General features: G+C 40.6%; 1 protein-coding gene across 2 annotated transcripts in view; it reads left to right on the top strand.

The window, feature by feature from the left end:
• The window catches only part of TENT4B (terminal nucleotidyltransferase 4B), a 61,452-nt gene that overhangs the window by 37,318 nt on the left and 6,808 nt on the right, over window positions 1-17,326 (top strand). For both annotated transcript variants that reach the window (XM_067721383.1, XM_067721382.1), the window contains exons 2-7: window positions 7,593-7,716; window positions 9,412-9,458; window positions 10,634-10,754; window positions 11,849-11,956; window positions 14,570-14,698; window positions 15,443-15,656. In XM_067721383.1, the coding sequence (XP_067577484.1) occupies window positions 7,593-7,716; window positions 9,412-9,458; window positions 10,634-10,754; window positions 11,849-11,956; window positions 14,570-14,698; window positions 15,443-15,656 (743 nt within the window). The remainder of the gene's footprint in view (window positions 1-7,592; window positions 7,717-9,411; window positions 9,459-10,633; window positions 10,755-11,848; window positions 11,957-14,569; window positions 14,699-15,442; window positions 15,657-17,326) is intronic.

Raw genomic sequence — 17,326 nt, forward strand, 5'->3', positions numbered from 1 at the left:
TTTTAAAATATTGGAAGTGAATTATGGTGAGATAGAGCTGTGAAGAAAGAAGCTTCATGTTCCCCTGGTTATAAATGCCTTTGGCATTTGTTTCTACTTGAAGACAACTTTTTCCTAATGCTTTTTTGAGGGAAGAACGTCTCACCTCTTCATATAGGTCTGGGGGCAAATGGCTAAGAGACATGAACGAAAGCCCTGCGCTGTCTCCTGACAGGAAATCCCTTTCACACTCTCTCTCAAGTGTTCTAGTATGTAAGTGTGTTTCCTATTTGTGTGAACTCCTATATTTAGCGCCTAAAATAAAAATTCTTATCTTCTATGCCTGACATGAAGTTTTATGATATGTGGACGTGGGTGTGGGTAGATGTACATATGTCAGCTGAGGGTCCCTTCCTCAAGAAGTGCTTTTCCGTACTGTGTCCTGGGTCTGGGGACACAGAGCTGCCTCGGAGAGTCGAGTCGCAGCAGGGAGGCCTGTGAGCAGGGCATCTGCTGTGAACTCGCTTGGATTGACTGCTGGGCAGGAGGTAGGACTAAGACTAGAGGGGCAGGAGCGCTGCGGAGGAGCTGAAGTGACACTGCTTCTGGGAACTTGACTGAGGAGGTGCTAGTGGAGCTCGCAAAGGCTGAGTAAAAAGGTGTTCCAGGCACAGGGCCTGCCTGTACAAGGGCGGGGCTCTTGAGGAGGCCTGGCGTGTACCAGCACAGTTCTTTGTGGCTGTACTGGGGGGGAAGAGGCATCAGGAAATGACACAGATAGCTTGAGGAAGGGTGATCACGTGGAAGATGGCCCAGAGAAGGGAAAAGCTAGGGGCAGGGAGACCAGTTTGGTTTCCATTTTGGGGAAACAATAACTCAGGGAAGAAAATGCAAGCAGGAAGGCTAGGTTTTGGAAGAAGACAAGGAATTTCATTTTGAATGAGTTTGAGGTGACATATAGGTAGAGGAGTCTAGCCGGCAGCCGGAAATATAGGACGCGTGTGTGTGTGTGTGTGTGTGTGTGTGTGTGTGTGTGTGTGACAATTTCTTTGTAAAAATCAGATTCTAGAGCCTCCTGAAGATGCCACTCAGACTGCTCTAGGGATTGCCTCAGGGCTTGCTGTTATTCACTTCTTTTGGTGCCTACTTGCATTTGAAAAAAATCAAACAGTACAAAAGGCTGTATAAATCCCTATACCTCAGACCTCAGTCCCACCCCCTCCCCCCAGAGGAAACCACTGCGAGCAGTTTTTATGTATTCTTCCAGAAATTTGTCTTGCATATACACACAGATTTAAGTCCCTAGAAGGGGTGAGTCAGACAGCAGCAGAAACTTACTACTATACTCACTGCATCATGCATGCCGTAACTTCCCAACTGTGTCATGTGTCAGTTGCTGCGTGCCCGGGTTTGGGGTCCCCTCTCTGCTCAAGTCTTCCAGCTGCCTGGTGTGTAGCCTTTTGGTCTGCAAAGCTCGATTATTAGAGTAAGCTGAGTCTTTTTCCTTTAAGTGTTAATTTTCTTTAATGATATTTTTCCTTGTTATAAAAATATACAATGGTAATTAACGTGTATGCATTTTAAATGATAGACTATATATATATATCAGTGTATACTTTAAAAAAAAGTGAGTCTCTTCCCAGTCCCAAATTCACTCACCAGGTTTAGTCACCATAAACAGTATGGTATATAGACCATGTTCTGTGGGGCGAAGCTTTGGGGAAATACACGTGTGTATTTTTCACATGGAAAATATAAAGATGATGACAAGTGACCTGTAATCTCGCCCAACAGATAATGATGATTCCTGTTAGAAAAGCAGACAAACAAATAAGCACTAGTGGTTTTAAAAAAATTACAAGATTATACAGAGTGATATGAAATAAAAAACTAAAGTGTCCCTACCTCTCCTGCCATGCCCTGTCCCCACAGCCATCACTGTTAACAGTTCTCCTTCCAGAAAACTTGTAATGCAAATAGAAACATATGGTGACTCTCTCTCTTTGTGTGTGTGTTTTTATTACTTTATTTTATTTTTTAAAATTTATTTTATTTATTTATTTGGCTGCGCCGGGTCTTAGCTGTGGCGCGCGGGATCTTGGTTGCGGCATGTGGGATCTCTTTCCCTGACCAGGGATCGAACCTGGGCCCCCTGCATTGGGAGCATGGAGTCTTACCCGCTGGACCACCGGGGAAGTCCCTGTGTGTGTCTTTTTAATGTACATGAAAGGGATCCTTTCTTTTAAACATAACAAATCTTAGATCTTTCTCTCTCGGCTCATTTAGCTCTTCATCATTCTTTTTAATGGGTTATTGGCTATAGTTCAAGGGAAGGTCAATGAGTACTCCTATGATTATTTAATTGGATCCCATTGATGGACATCGAAGCTGTTTCTTAATTATTTAGTATCCTAAATCATGCTGTGGTGAATATCCTTGTTCCCTCATGGAAATATTTCTGAAGGGTGAAAAGAAGGGGATTTGTTTTTAAACAGCTTTACAAAAACCTGCACGTATTTCATGCAGATATTCAACTGGATGAGTTTGGACATACGCAGCCCCCCATGAAACCATTACTGCAGTCAAGGTAATAGATATCCAGCACCTGCAAAAGTTTCCTTGTGTCCCTCACTTGTTTTGTGGTACGAATACAACATGAAATCTACCCTCTTAACAAATTTTTAAGTGCATAACACAGTATTGTTAACTATAGACACTGTGTTGTACAGCATATCTATAGAACTTATTCATCTTGTTTAACTGAAACTGTATACCCATTGAACAACTCCCCACCCACACCCCTATGCCAGCCCCTGGCATCCACCATTCTGTTCTCTGCTTCTGTGAGTTTGTTTTAAATATTGCCTATAAGTGGAATCATGCAGTATGTGTCTTTCTCTGATTGGCTTATTTTACTTAACATAATGTCCTTCAGGTTTGTCTGTGTTGCAAATGGCAAGATTTCCTTTTTTAAGGCTGAATAACATGTCATTGTAGATATAGACCATGTTTTCTTTATCTGTTCATCTGTCAATGTACATTTCGGTTGTTTCCATATCTTGGCTATTGTGAATAATGCTGCAGTAAACATGGGACTGCAGATAAGATACTCTTCCAGATCCTGATTTTAATGAAATAATGGGATTTTAAAAATTATTTATATAAGCATTATTTATCACTAATTAATACAACAACCTCTGGAGAGGTTGTAGTAATTTATATTTTTACATACAGCATGTGAGTGCCTTTTCCATATGTCCTTGTCAAAATTGGTTATTATTAATCTTAAAATTTGGGGGGGGGAGTAATTGAATAGAACTTTGTCAATGCCTTCATGTAAATCTGAAGTTATAATTAATGAGGACTTCAGTTATGGAAACTGGAAAGCTTGCCCTTGATGTGGCAGTGTTTTCAGGCACATTGCAAGCTGGACAGGTGTCCCTCAGGAAGCAGGGTTAGCCCCTGAACAGATTTTGGCTGAACTGCAGGGGGCAGTGTTGAGCAGCGGGGCCAGCAGTGGGTGATCTGCCTGCCTTGGCCTGGAGGCATCAGGGAGACTGCCATGTTGCCTCTGGTTTTGAGGGTACAGAAGCTCCTAAGAGACTCACACCGCCACCCTGGGCAACCCAGCTGAAAGGGTGTGAAGCAGTTCTTCCCTTTGATACCCAGAGAAACGGAGCCTTTGAGGGCCATTTTGAAAGGCTAACATTTCTCCCTGGTGGAACTTTTCTCAGAGCAGAAGCAATTTTTTTTTTTCATGTCTCTGTTTTGACCTAAATTATCTGTGGGGTTGTACTTTTTAAAATACAGAAGCTATTTTTTGTTGATATTTCTTCCTTGTCACTTTAAATTTTTGTATTAGCATTAATTTTGAGATTAATGTAAACTTTACCCCAGCAAATTAATTTTGATTCTGTTTTTTTGGGGGGTGGTATCCTCTCCAGTTGTATAGCAGCACCTACTTTATCATATTGCTTTTATATTATGTACTTTTCCTTTAAAAACAGGGAGTGGGTGTGCTTTCATGCTCACTTTATCTTATAAAAAGAAAACATTGATATCCTGATAGAGGGCACTGTGTTTTGATCACTCAGGAATTTTGATCACAGGAGAGTTGGATTTTATTAATTTAAGATGAGAAACCGTAAGGCTGCGTATGTAGCATACAGCAATATTTACTAATTAATCATATTGAGTTTTGACCCAGATGTGGGAGAAACTAAAGTTTTCTCTGAGTCATTGATTTCAGAGGCATAAAGTTGCATTAATATGTGAAAGCAAACTTGCAAAGTTTCTCTAGTTTCCAGCCTTTATTAGGTCATCATGTCACTCAGAAGTGTGCCAGGCATGCAGTAGTTACTCCAAAAATGGGATTCAGTTCCTTCAGGATTTTTGAAGCCCCTAGATGTACATGGCACCATGCCAGTAAAATTATGCAGTCCACAGGGTTAGAGCCCCTCAGAATTATTTAAAAATCTTTACTGGAAATTTATTTCCTAAATATACCAACATTTCTCACTTAGTTCTTTAATCATTTTATAAGTAGCTAGTTAAATATAGACGAGATATAGGTAGTGATGTTTGTGTTTGGTGTGGGTAAAGAGATGACCCTGGCAGGCTTGAGATGGGTTCTCTTGTTCTTACTGTTCCAGTACGTTTTTGTTTTAAAAGCCCTCCCTTTTTCCTTTATTCCTCTTTCCCCCTTCCAATATGGCAAATGCAAATCTACAGATAAGCTGTAGAACCATATTTTCCTAAATGGGAAGATGGTTCCATGGATTTTTAAAGTTTAGGGTAGTCTTGATTTAAGGATTTGTCACGTAAAACTGTAATATCTTGTCTCCAAATTAATGTGCTAATTAGAAACCTAAAAGCCTAGTGATAAATAGGAATTTTAGAATCTTCTCCACTTTTTACCAAGTTCAGAAATCTCTTATAAGACCTTCGTTTGCTTCCTGGTCATCTAGTTTTTTTTATTTATACTTGTAGTGACGGGGACCTTACTACCTTGCAAGGCAACCCCTTTCCATTTCCCGAAGCTATCATCATTGGAAAGCACTCCCGTTCATCTGCAACCTGCCTGTGGTGGAACAGTGCGGAATATATATATTACACATCACAAAACTACTTCAAATGAGTATTTCTTTTCATCATTAGATGGAAACTACCCAGTGCCAGGATCATGTGTGACTAGCCTTTTTCCTTGTAATGCCCTGAACATAGGCGCTCGGTAGCGTTCTTACTTAGTTTCATATGACTTGAAGATTAACTGGAAGACAGGCTAAATATTTTTTGCCTGTATTTGAATTAGAAAATGTGTAAGTGGGCCTTTGTAGAATAGATAACAGTCAAATTTAGGAGGTTTTTTCCATTGGTTAAAATGGAAGTATTCTACAGTGATATGCTTTCGAACCACAAATAAACTCTGATACATAGCAAATGATCCAGTTAGATAAGAAGTCCATTTATTTTGTTGTTTATTTGTGGCCCTCATCCCTGCCAAAAGTGCAGAAGAGTAAAGCAAGCTGTAAACTCTGTAATGACTAGTCATTTTAGCTGTTGTCTTTAAGAAGCCAAAGGGGATAACCTTAGAGAATATATTAAAACCTGGGAAGCTTAAAAGTAAATCAGAAGATCCTAGGGTACCTAGAAGCATACCAAGGAAGACTTGATTCCACCTGCAGAACTCCCTGGAGTTTTAAAATCCAGTTTTCTGTGGTATTGCACAGTGAACAGGCAGAACGCCGCTATAAATCATTCCTTACCAAATGGCCCAGGATTTGAAACGAAGGGGCTGAAAAGGCTCCCTGTTGCCAACCCCTTGGTCGTGCCTGAGGACACCAAGGCCAGAAAGTGTCAGTTGCTTTTCAAAAAGAACATAGCTGCCCTCAGGCAGAGCCTGAGTCTGGAACTCAAGTTTTTTGGACTCTGTCTAAAAATAAAACATCAGAAGAGGCAGAAACTGTTGATTGCTTACTCAGCCACATTTTAAATGTTATAGCCGGCGGAGGTTGGGACTTAGACATTTTTCTTTCCTTTCTTTAGAACCATTTTGGATCTCCTGGTGTTTCTAGCTTCCTGTGAATCCCGGACCCGCTCTGGACCTGGATGGGCTTGCCGCTGCAGGCACACCCCTCCTTCCAGATTCTGTTGCTTCGAGGCTGCACTGCCTACCACTGCCCCCCAGCATGCTCCCCTCTGGCACTTGGCACCCATTGCTATTTAACTAGTGCCCTTCTCCTGGCTTCCTGGTCCATCACAGCTGTGCTAGACTGAGACACCACGAGCACAACCTCACTCTGGCTTACCTCCAGCTACCTGGAGCCCGGCCTCCCACCTTGTCTGCGTCCAACACAAGTTTAGCAGATTTCCTTCCGTTTTATATTCAGTTTTCCCTCCTAGAGGTAGCTCTTCACAGTTGTGCCAGCTTGTTAAGGAATGCTATTTTCGTCTTCTTCTATTCTGCAGTAGTAATTGACTGCACCCAGCCCCTCAGCCAGCCTAGTTTTTCCTTTCATCTTGTTCATTGATGCCCCCAGCCGCTCAGGCCTCAGCCCTTGCAGGTGTCCCCGCTCCTGTCTTTCCATTGCTGGTCATGCCCTGCGGCCCAGCCATTGTGTCCGTGTGTGTGGCGCTTCTGGAGCCCATTTCTTTCCTTCCACCATCCTCCAGGCCTTCAGCTAGTTAGTTCTTCTACAGTTGCAGTAATTTATGAGCCATTCCTCCGCCTCCAGTCTCGTCTCTTTCCCAATCCATTGTTTGCACCACTGCCAGATGAATCTTCTTAAAATGCTCCATTTTTAAAGTCAGTCTTTCCCGGGTCCCTCTCAGAAGCATTTAAATAGTTCCGTTACCACCGGGGAAGGTCTGAACTTCTTAGCTTTTCGTTCAAAGCCTGCTGTCATCAGGTGCTGCCTTCCTCTCAGCTGCTGTTCCTCCCTTTACTCCTCCCTCCGCCACAGGCTGTGCCCTTTGCTCGGTGCTCCCTGAGTGTGCCTCGTACCTCTCGGTCTCTGGAAGTCTTCTTAGCTCCTTCGTGGAGCCTTGTCTGCCAGCCATTCTTTTCAGGTCTTTGCTGATATTCACTGGCTGACCTATTCATTTGACACTTAATTCACTAAGCAAACATTATGAAAGACACGCTGTTTTGCTCCTGTGAGGAATGGATTACAGAGGGGTTAGAGGGTCATCCGCACTGCCAGGAAGCTTGTCTTTGTCACCTAGATTCTGTATCTTCTTGTGTTCATAGCTACTGGATCAGAAGTGTAAAGGCAGAGGCCAGGCCTTACACTTGAAATTTAAGAAATTTAAAAATCACCAGCACCCGGCAAATATTCTGCACAGGCAGATAAATACGTGCTGTGAGGGCTGCTAGTACACTTCTATTAAGGCTTCTTGGAATTTCTTGTTTTATTTATTTTGGCATTTGGATTAAATTTTGTACGTTCCCATTTTAGCATGAATTGTAACTTTAAAATTAAGGTGAGAAATCTATGAATGTAAAATCATCAGCTGAGTTATCTTATAGACTTAATTAGGGAAGATTTTTTAAGCTAGTGATTTCTCACTAGTCTGGCCCCGCTCATATTAACTTTTCTGCTTTTCTTTTTCAGTCTGCATGAAGAAATAAGTGATTTTTATGAATACATGTCTCCAAGACCAGAGGAGGAGAAGATGCGGATGGAGGTGGTGAACAGGATCGAGAGTGTGATTAAGGAACTCTGGCCCAGTGCTGACGTGAGTACCTGTCTGGGTGGAAGGGTGCTTAGGTGGTAATATCCCTGTGTATGTGCATCTGTTGAGTTGTGATCTAATGAAATTTTAAAAGCAAAGAATTTTCTTCAGCTTTGAGAATTTTGGGCTTCCTAATTATTTGCATTGAATTGGATGACTTACTTAAAACTGTTTCTTTGCAGTACTGAATAGCAGCTACTAACTGCAAACTATTTTTGGGAATCATTACTATAAAGAGAGGAAAGACAAATAAAGCCTCCTTGTAGTAGTGGGTTATTTGGATGTGATGTATCAAAACGCTGTTACTATTTTGTTCCAGCCTGTCAGTATGAACATTACATAATTGTGTACAGCTGAATGAAGATGTCAAGTAGGAATTTCTTATGTCATTTGAAATTCGTTTTCCTAGGCTGATGCAGGCGTGTGTTCTACTTTCCTGAAACTGCTGTTTTCTTCTCTTTTTCTAATCACTCCTTGCCTCCCAGTATAGCTCCCACCCAGTGAACAAAACTTTTGCCCAAGATTTCCTCTGCTTATTTGTGGTTCTTATCGTGGACGCTCACTTTTTAGGGCTCCTTTGAGGGTCTGTTGTACAATTTTGTGCATTCGAAGAAGTAACTTATTAGAATCCATTACATTGTACATTGTGTTGTATAGCTTTTCTTTAGACTCCGTCATGGGCTGGTAAAGGTGAAGCCAGGGAAGTTTTTCTGGTCCAGTTGGCAAAACAAAGAAGCTTCAAATAAGATACTGTAGGTACAGGGAAGAGGGGAGGACACTAGCAATGTTTTATTGAGCAGCCACTGTATGCCACGTTGTTCCTCCCATGTGATCTAGATTGACAGCTTTCAACTGGGGACAAGTTTCTCCCCCAGGAGGCATCTGGCAATGTCAGAGACATTTTTTATTATCGTGACTGGTGAGGTGCTCCTGGCATATAATGAGTAGAGGCCAGGGAGGTTGCTAAACATCACGTGATGCACAGGACAGCTCCTCAACACAAAGAATTATCTGCCCCGGAAGCCAGCAGTGCTGAAGTTGAGAAACCCTGACCTAAATCAGTCCTCCTCCTTCTGAGGTGGGGGATTTTATCCACAATTTTTTTGCAGATGAGGCGCACGAGGCTGTGATTAGGTTCCTGGGTCCATCTCACCTCAAAAGTTGAACTGTTTTCATTGTTCATCCTTTATTGCAATTACTTGCAAACACATATTTGCCTGAGTCTTCCACTGTTCTCTGTGATTTGAGATAGGATACGTCCTGATTTTATGCCACGGCATGATGTTATAATGACAGTGCCTGGTGTTCTCTGTGGAGATGGCCTACAGGCTGGCACTTGTCCTGGAACTGAAGTAGTCTGACCCTAATTCAGTAATCTATGCGAAGATCCCTTTTGAGAGAACAAAAGTTAAGGATTTGTGATTATATCTCTAGATTATCAGGGAACATTAGTGACCTGAACATTACTTTTGAGAGGTTTCTATTTAAGTCTACATATTTGAACCTAATAAGTTTAAGCTATATTCCGATTGTCTGCCTATAAGCCACGGGATCCCGCTTCATGAAAGCATGGTGTTAGAAAAACAATGCTCTTGTAGTACTAAAAATTACCAGTAGAGGGTGGCAAAACCCTGCATTGCTCCATAGCTTGGTGGCTTTTCATCTGATATTTTAATATAACAATTTTTTCTCTTTTAGGTCCAGATATTTGGAAGTTTTAAAACTGGCCTGTATTTACCTACTAGGTTAGTACATTTATGGCACTTATAAGGGATTGTACATTTTTTTAGAGTGTATGCGCTTTGACTGTTGAATGTGTAAGAGTTGAAACAAAGCAGGTTTATGAAACAAAAATTCACTTACCTGTATTTTATTTGAATTATCTTGAAGTAGAATATCACTGCAGATAACTGCTCAACCCTGTAACTTAACCCACTAACACAGATGTTAATGTCATATTATGGTAAAACACCTGATTATGCTCTAGAACTTTGTATTCTCTGGAATGCCAGGTCTCTCATTTTTTATTGAGAACTCATACTATTAGCTCCTGTTCCAGTGTTCTGATTCAGAAAATCAGGGTACAGACTCTTCTCTGAGGGAAGTCTTGGTCTTTTCAGGCCTCTTGTTTGTTTCGGTCTTCTCAAATGAGGGCTGTCTTGGCCCATAGCTGGGGGTGGGGTGTGTGTGTTGGGGGTGATTTTGGGGGTTAGTAAGACTTCCTTGAGGAGTGAGTACCTGTCCTCTAAGAATTGAAATGCTGTGGTCTTTACGAAGCAAAAACATTTATGATGTTTTTGTTTTTATTGTGGTAAGAGCACTCAACCTGAGATTTACCCTTTTAACAAATGTTCAAGCGCACTCTAGGCATCCATCATGTTTTTCATTTGAGTTTGATTCACTCTACTTTACCCAAACTTAAAATGTGTTAAAGTGGATGGATCCTAGCAATTTCCATTCTTCCCATTGCTGTCTTAGGCCTACAAAAGCCATAAAATATTCAGTTTGAGTCCATTAATATTTTTCCTTACTTAGGTTCTGAGCCTCAGCAAAACCTGAGTCACTCTTTCTAATAATTTAATTAAATGTTATGAACAGTACTACATTTACCTAGTTCAGATTTGAAAAGAGCACACACACAATTACAATGCAAAGTCTGGATCCCACCTCTCTCCACCTCTGTTTTTGAGGTGTTACTTCTTTTAAAATCACCCCGGGAAATGACCAGGAGAAGGAGGAGGTTGTTAAAATCACCAGTTTCCACTTCCTCTCTAAACACAGTCCTCACCAACACATTTAGTCTTCATGGGCAGGGTGAGAAATAGAGTTCCATTGTACTAACCTGCTGCCTGTAGCTTGAATGAGTTTAAGTACAGTTTCTCACTTCTTGAAACAACTCTTGGGTGTGCTCTGTGTTCAGTGACATCGATCTTGTGGTGTTTGGGAAGTGGGAGAACCTACCCCTCTGGACCCTGGAAGAAGCTCTTCGGAAGCATAAGGTTGCAGATGAGGATTCGGTGAAAGTTCTAGACAAAGCAACTGTAAGTTCTTCAGCATTTCATCTTAAACTCTCTAGGTTACTTATACATGAAACTTGTAAAATTAAAATTTAATTTTGGTGAGCACCGTCGGATTGGGAGTGAATTATTCCTTCCTTTTGTTCATGATCACAGTGTTTGTACATAAAAAGTTGTGTTTGTGAGACAAATGAATTATTCTGGTTGTACATTTCTTTAAAAAATATTATTCAATTTATCATACATAATACTGTAGAGATTTTTTAATATAAAAAACATAAGTAAAAATGCGGATATCTGATAAAGTTTATAGTTGTACAGCTGTTGCTTTTCTATCATATTTTGTATCCTTGAAGAATTGTATTAATTGAAATTTTGTAAATCAAGTCATATTTTAACTAACGGAATGGACATTAAAGAATTTTCACAGAAGCTCATTTTAGAAATAAATATATCTATTGGATTTTTGCATATTAGGTTTTATTAGAGCAAAACAACTTGTATTGTTTTTTATTAAAAGCTGTTAATTTGGAAATCCAGTTCCGTACACAAAGTTTGCTGGCCTGAGTTTTCTAATGCATGGTAGAAATAGAGCTTTTTTTTTTTTTTTTAAAGAATTCCTGATATCACGTATAAATCATCCTATCATTTTTCATTTGAGAATCATTCTTACATTTTAAGTTCTCTTGTTAGGTTGTTTTTTGGGCTGTTTGCAAAACTGACCAAAAAGGCCAGCGACTTACTGCGTGTGACTTAAGAATCTAGCGGTTTTCTTATTGGAAACGGTTCGGCGCTGTGGGCTGACATTCACAATTCTTGATTTTCTTGAGTTGGAAACTGTTCTCCAAAGTATATTAATGTTGAGAAAGTTTTTGTTACCTGATTTCAGAACTCTCAGTTAGTAGAAACTACAAATATATTGCATGAGGTTAATGCTAAATACGTAATGTAAAATATCTAGAAGGCCAAGTCAGCTATGGTACGGAGGGTTCAGGATACTCGGTGTTTTTATGTCCTCATGAGGAGGTGAAGACCTCAAGTCTGATAACCTTCCATCCCCTGATTTTGTCATTTGATTTGGTTAAAGTATCTAAATTTTACCTGTCTTCTCTTTCTAGGTACCTATTATTAAATTAACAGATTCTTTTACCGAAGTGAAAGTTGATATCAGCTTTAATGTACAGAATGGTGTGAGAGCAGCTGACCTCATCAAAGATTTTACCAAGGTCAGAGAATTTATAGTGTTTATTCAGTGAAAATGTTAGAAATGGAGTTGTGTTTTGAGATTCTGTTGTGGCGGTGTTCGGATATACTTGGCTAAACTATCTTTATATGTGTATCGCTGACAAATGCTTCTTTTCTGTGCAGTGGTTTTACTTTCCTTGAATCTGCTTGTAATAATCAGTAATTTATAATGTGACCTCAAGTAAGAATTAAGGGTTGAGGAAGCTTTTGAAGAACTTCTCTCCAAGAGTTCAGATTAAGACCCTCTCTAGGGAGCCTTTTCTAGATTTTAATCCCCAAGTCACCTGTAAGATAGGTCCTGCAGGTGTCCTTATCTTACCTTGAAGTGGTTTAAGTCTGTTTCTGCTTATTCTGTTTTCTTCCCAGATAGTGCAGAATTTGTCAACATCATCTTCAGAACATTTCACATGCTTAAACCCATCAGCTTTTTTCTCCCAAAACTAAAACTGTGAACTGCTTTGGCTTATGTAGAATATCATTTCTCTCCATTCACAATGGTTTTTTTTTAAATAAATTTATTTATTTTATTCATTTATTTAATTTTTGGCTGCATTGGGTCTTCTCTGCTGCATGCGGTTTTCTCTAGCTGCTGAGAGCGGGGGCTACTCTTCGTTGCAGTACGCGGGCTTCTCACTGCAGTGGCTTCTCTTGTTGCGGAGCACAGGCCCTAGAGCACGCGGGCTTCAGTAGTTGTGTCGCATGGGCTCAGTAGTGGCAGCACGCGGGCTCTAGAGCACAGGCTCAGTAGTTGTGGCGCACGGGCTTAGTTGCTCCGCGGCATGTGGGATCTTCCCGGACCAGGGCTCGAACCCTGCATTGGCAGGCAGATTCTTAACCACTGTGCCACCAGGGAAGCCCCCACGGTGTTTTTTTTTTTTTTAGCAGCTCTTCAGGTTCACCTTTTTCTTTTTATGTCAGAAAAAATTTTAACTCTCCTGTGGTAAACATATTCTTGTATAAATGAGCAGAGTATAGAAAAGCAGAAAAAGAAAAGAAATATTATCTGTAATCCCACTCTTTTGGAGGTATTGGGTGTGTATAAAGTTTCTTTTTACCAGAAAGAAACTTTTTTTAAAATTGAGGATAATACGTATGATAAAAAATCTTACCAGTATAAAAGGGTAGTGAAAAGTGAGTCACCCTTACACCTTACATGCTTAGGCCAGCTTCATAGGATGTGCCTTCATCGGCTTTTTTTCTTTGCTTTTTATCCTCTTCTTGAAATTTTTAACAAAAGGAATATAGCACGCTATATACAAGACGTCTAATACTTTTTTTCTAACTTAATATTTTGGTGGGTTTTTCTGTATCAGCACAGTCAGGGTTCCTTCATTCTTTTCACTGACTACATGCTTGTCCCTCATCAGGATTATTGTGCTTTGTGCAGCACTTCCCCGGTGTTGCTTCCAGTGGTTTTTTCTGTTACAGAAAGTGCTTGGTGGACATCCTTCCATGCCTACATCTTTCTTTACACTAATAAATTGTAGGAAGATTCCCGGAAGTGGAATTTCTGGGTCAGAGGATATATGCAGAAAAAATTCTGTTGGAAATTTGCCTAGTTGTTCTTTAAAGAGACTATATTTCTGAGTTCAACTGTAGTGTTTAAAAATGATTATTTCTCCATATTTTTGTTGTTTCTCGTGCTTGCTTACTTTGACATGATTTGCAAAAGTTTAAACTTTTTTCTTTCTCATGGAAGCAGTTTGTTTCCATTGTAAGTGTCAAGAAAAGAGTGGAAATCACTAGTAATTCTGCCGCCTTAGGTGATGGTTGTTGACTTCTTTCTCGATGTTTGTGCTTGCTTTGTTCCCCTCGGCGTCCCTAGCCCAGGGCCTGGCTTGTGGAGAGAACTTAATGAGTGTGTGCCTGAGTGACAGACAGACTCACACTCTCCCTATTGGCCAGCATGGATGTTCTCACCCTTCTTTGTAAAGCACAGAAGGTGGGTCTGTGTGTTCACCCGCCCGCATGGAGAACAGCGGGCAGGATGGCTCCTGCTTCTGGGCTCTGCAGAATCATCTGAAGGACCCTGGTCTGCCTATGGAGTGCCACCTGCCAGAAGTGATTCTTCAAAATCCCACTGATTTAGTGCTTTAAGAGATGGGAATTCCCTGGCGGTCCAGTGGTTAGGACTCTGCGCTTTCACTACATGGGGCCTGGATTCGATCCCTGGTCGGGGAACTAAGATCCTGCAAGCTGGGAGGTGTGGCCAAAAAAAAAAAAAAAAAAGAAAGAATTGAGACATTGTCCTGTACTGTTTCTGTTACCTATTTACAATTGAATATTATTCGGTAATGGTCATAAATGAGTGTCACAAAATATGTATTGCTAGCGTTTTTGTCCTGTAGTGAGTGCTTGGCTGCTGTCATTTACGTCTACATGTTTTAGATTTTAGATGTGAGGAGACAATCCTTAATTACTTATAGCTTACTTTTTTATAGCTTGTTTTAAAAATAGAAAATTAAGTATATTACATATGTCCACCAAAGTTTGTAATGTAAGGACCAGTTTATACTTAGAGACCATATATGCTGTTAATGCTTAGAGCTGTTATTGATGTAGGAATTCATTGAAAATACAATTTTCTTTTCCAGAAATATCCTGTATTACCATACTTGGTTTTAGTATTGAAACAGTTCTTATTACAGAGGGACCTTAATGAAGTATTTACAGGTGGAATTGGTTCTTATAGTCTCTTTTTAATGGCAGTGAGTTTCCTTCAGGTAAGTTATACCATACTAGTGTACACTAAACATTTTTTAAAATATATCAGTTGGGAATCATTTTGGAAAAAATTTAAATCAAGCTCTAATTAGAGTGTTTCCCTTGATTACTTACGACTTTTCCCTTTAAACTAGGTACCTTTTTATAATTTAGCAAATAAGTACTTTAAAATCCCTAGAGAAGAAAATTTATTTTTAATCCCGTGTGCTCTAGTATTTTTGAGACTTTTCACTGCAAATTTTAGCATGCAAAAGTATGGTGTGGTTTCCATAGGTGTAAATAGTAACACAAATGCCAAAATTAAGAATGTCTTCTAAGCACCTACTCTTGTAAGTTTAGCTGGAGTTGAGATTTGCTGTCTGGTTAAGATGAGTTAGAAGCCTTAATCTCGTCAGTGAGCGTACTTATGTGGCGCAGTGTTGCCAACTGCGTGACTCGCTGGTGAGCCAGAATGACTTCCCTGATGTTGGGCCAAGCCCGCGCTCTCAGCATCCTGGGGCAGCTGTAAAATTCAGCCTTATAAATTGTCCCCCACCAGGTCCCCCCACACCCATGGGGCTTTAATTTAGGTTGTCTATAACAGAAGTGCTATTATGATTAGCCTGCTCTAACTCCATGACCTATTGGCTGCTATGCTAAAGCAAAATTATAATAATACTGTTTATAGAAGTTAGAATGTCATTTATTATCCTCACCTTGAATTTAGAGAAAGTCCAATATAATTCTTTTTCTTCTCATTTTAGTTACATCCCAGGGAAGATGCTTGCATCCCCAATACAAACTATGGTGTTCTCTTAATAGAATTTTTTGAATTATATGGACGACACTTCAATTATTTAAAGACTGGCATCCGGATAAAGGATGGTGGTTCCTATGTGGCCAAAGATGAAGTACAGAAAAATATGCTAGATGGCTACAGGCCATCCATGCTTTATATTGAAGATCCTTTACAACCAGGTATTAAATTTAGGTAAATTTATGGACATTCAAAGAAAAAGGCATTGGGAATTCCCTGGCAGTCCAGTGGTTAGGACTCACGCCACGCTTTCACTGCTGAGGGCCTGGGTTCAATCCCTGGTCGGGGGAACTGAGATCCCGCAGGCCTCGCAGTGCGGCCAAAAAAAGAAAAAGAAGGAAAAGGGCATTGTCAGTCATCATATTGTACTTTAAACTCTCTTCAGATGAAAAATTAAGCATTAACTTGTAGTAGTCTTTTTTTTTTCCTCAAAATATATATATATATATATATATATATTTTTGCGGTACGCGGGCCTCTCACTGTTGTGGCCTCTCCCGTTGCGGAGCATAGGCTCCGGACGCACAGGCTCAGCGGCCATGGCTCACGGGCCCAGCCGCTCCGCGGTATGTGGGATCCTCCCGGACCGGGGCACGAACCCGTGTCCCCTGCATCGGCAGGCGGACTCTCAACCACTGCGCCACCAGGGAAGCCCTCAAAATATTTTATAAGCAAACACATGAACATAAACACACACACAGCAGGAAAACACATTGCATACTTCCAAATGAGTTGAGTTGGGAGTGGAATCCATTCGACTCTTAAAGGCAAAGGAGAATGGGTATTAACTATATGGGTGGGTTTGTGCATCTCCAGTTTGGTGCCATTTTTCTTCTTTCTTGCGTCCTCACTGCTTCTGATTCTAACCAGGTGTCAAACGGCGCTTTAAGTGAGGATTTTGAGGTCCTTAGAGGGAGTGAGCTCGCTCATATGTCTCAGAATTCATGAGGAAAAGGGTACCAAGAGATAGTTTAGTTTCCCTTTGGACCCCTTCTTTTTAATTTTGCATAGTCTCCCTGTGCTTTTTCCAGCTTTATGTTGGCTTAAAAGTGAGCAGAAAATGAATTCCTCCTGTGCTTTCATGATGCTGTGTTTGCTTGCTTGTATCCTAGTTTTTCTGGGCAATATTTTTTCCTGATATAATTGTAAAATATTTAGATTCCGTGTTATCGGACTTCAATGGAAATGCTTTTAGGCATTTGCTTTTAATGTATTGGCCTTGAAAATGAGTAAGGAAAGGGAGTTAAGAGATAGAATAGTTACCTAGGAGCCCTTTTCTGGCTTGATGAGCCATCTTATAAACATTAATAGTTCTGTGTGGTGACTTCCCTGGCGGTCCAGTGGTTAAGACTCTGCACTTCCAATGTAGGGGGCTCAGGTTCGATCCCTGGTCAGGGAACTAGGATTCCATATGCCGCGCAGTGCGGCCAATAAAAAAAAGAAAGTTCTGTGTTTATTCATTGAGGAAATGTTTACTGGGAGCCTACCCTACATAAAGGACACAAAGGTTTTTTCAGCAAGATGGTCCTTGCTTTTTAGAAGCTCATAATTTAGTGAAGGAGATGTCTGTATACCTACCAAGCAAAAAATAAGTATTTATAATTTAGCTTGGTTTCCCTCTTAGGGAAAACCAGGCAGTTACTTCTTTTATTTGCATGACTGTGTATGGGATAGTCCTGTTGGGCCAGAAGGCATCTAGGCAATTTATATGACATAAGAACATATTTATGCGTGATGCACGCGTTTATAGAGTCTGGGGAGCTGTGGGACCGACTGACAGCTCAGATTCTGAGTGCCGCTCTAGCAGGATAGTGAGTGCCCTTGCTCTCCC

Source organism: Pseudorca crassidens, chromosome 20 (genome assembly GCF_039906515.1).
Source record: "Pseudorca crassidens isolate mPseCra1 chromosome 20, mPseCra1.hap1, whole genome shotgun sequence".
In the NCBI taxonomy this organism is placed as follows: domain Eukaryota; kingdom Metazoa; phylum Chordata; class Mammalia; order Artiodactyla; family Delphinidae; genus Pseudorca; species Pseudorca crassidens.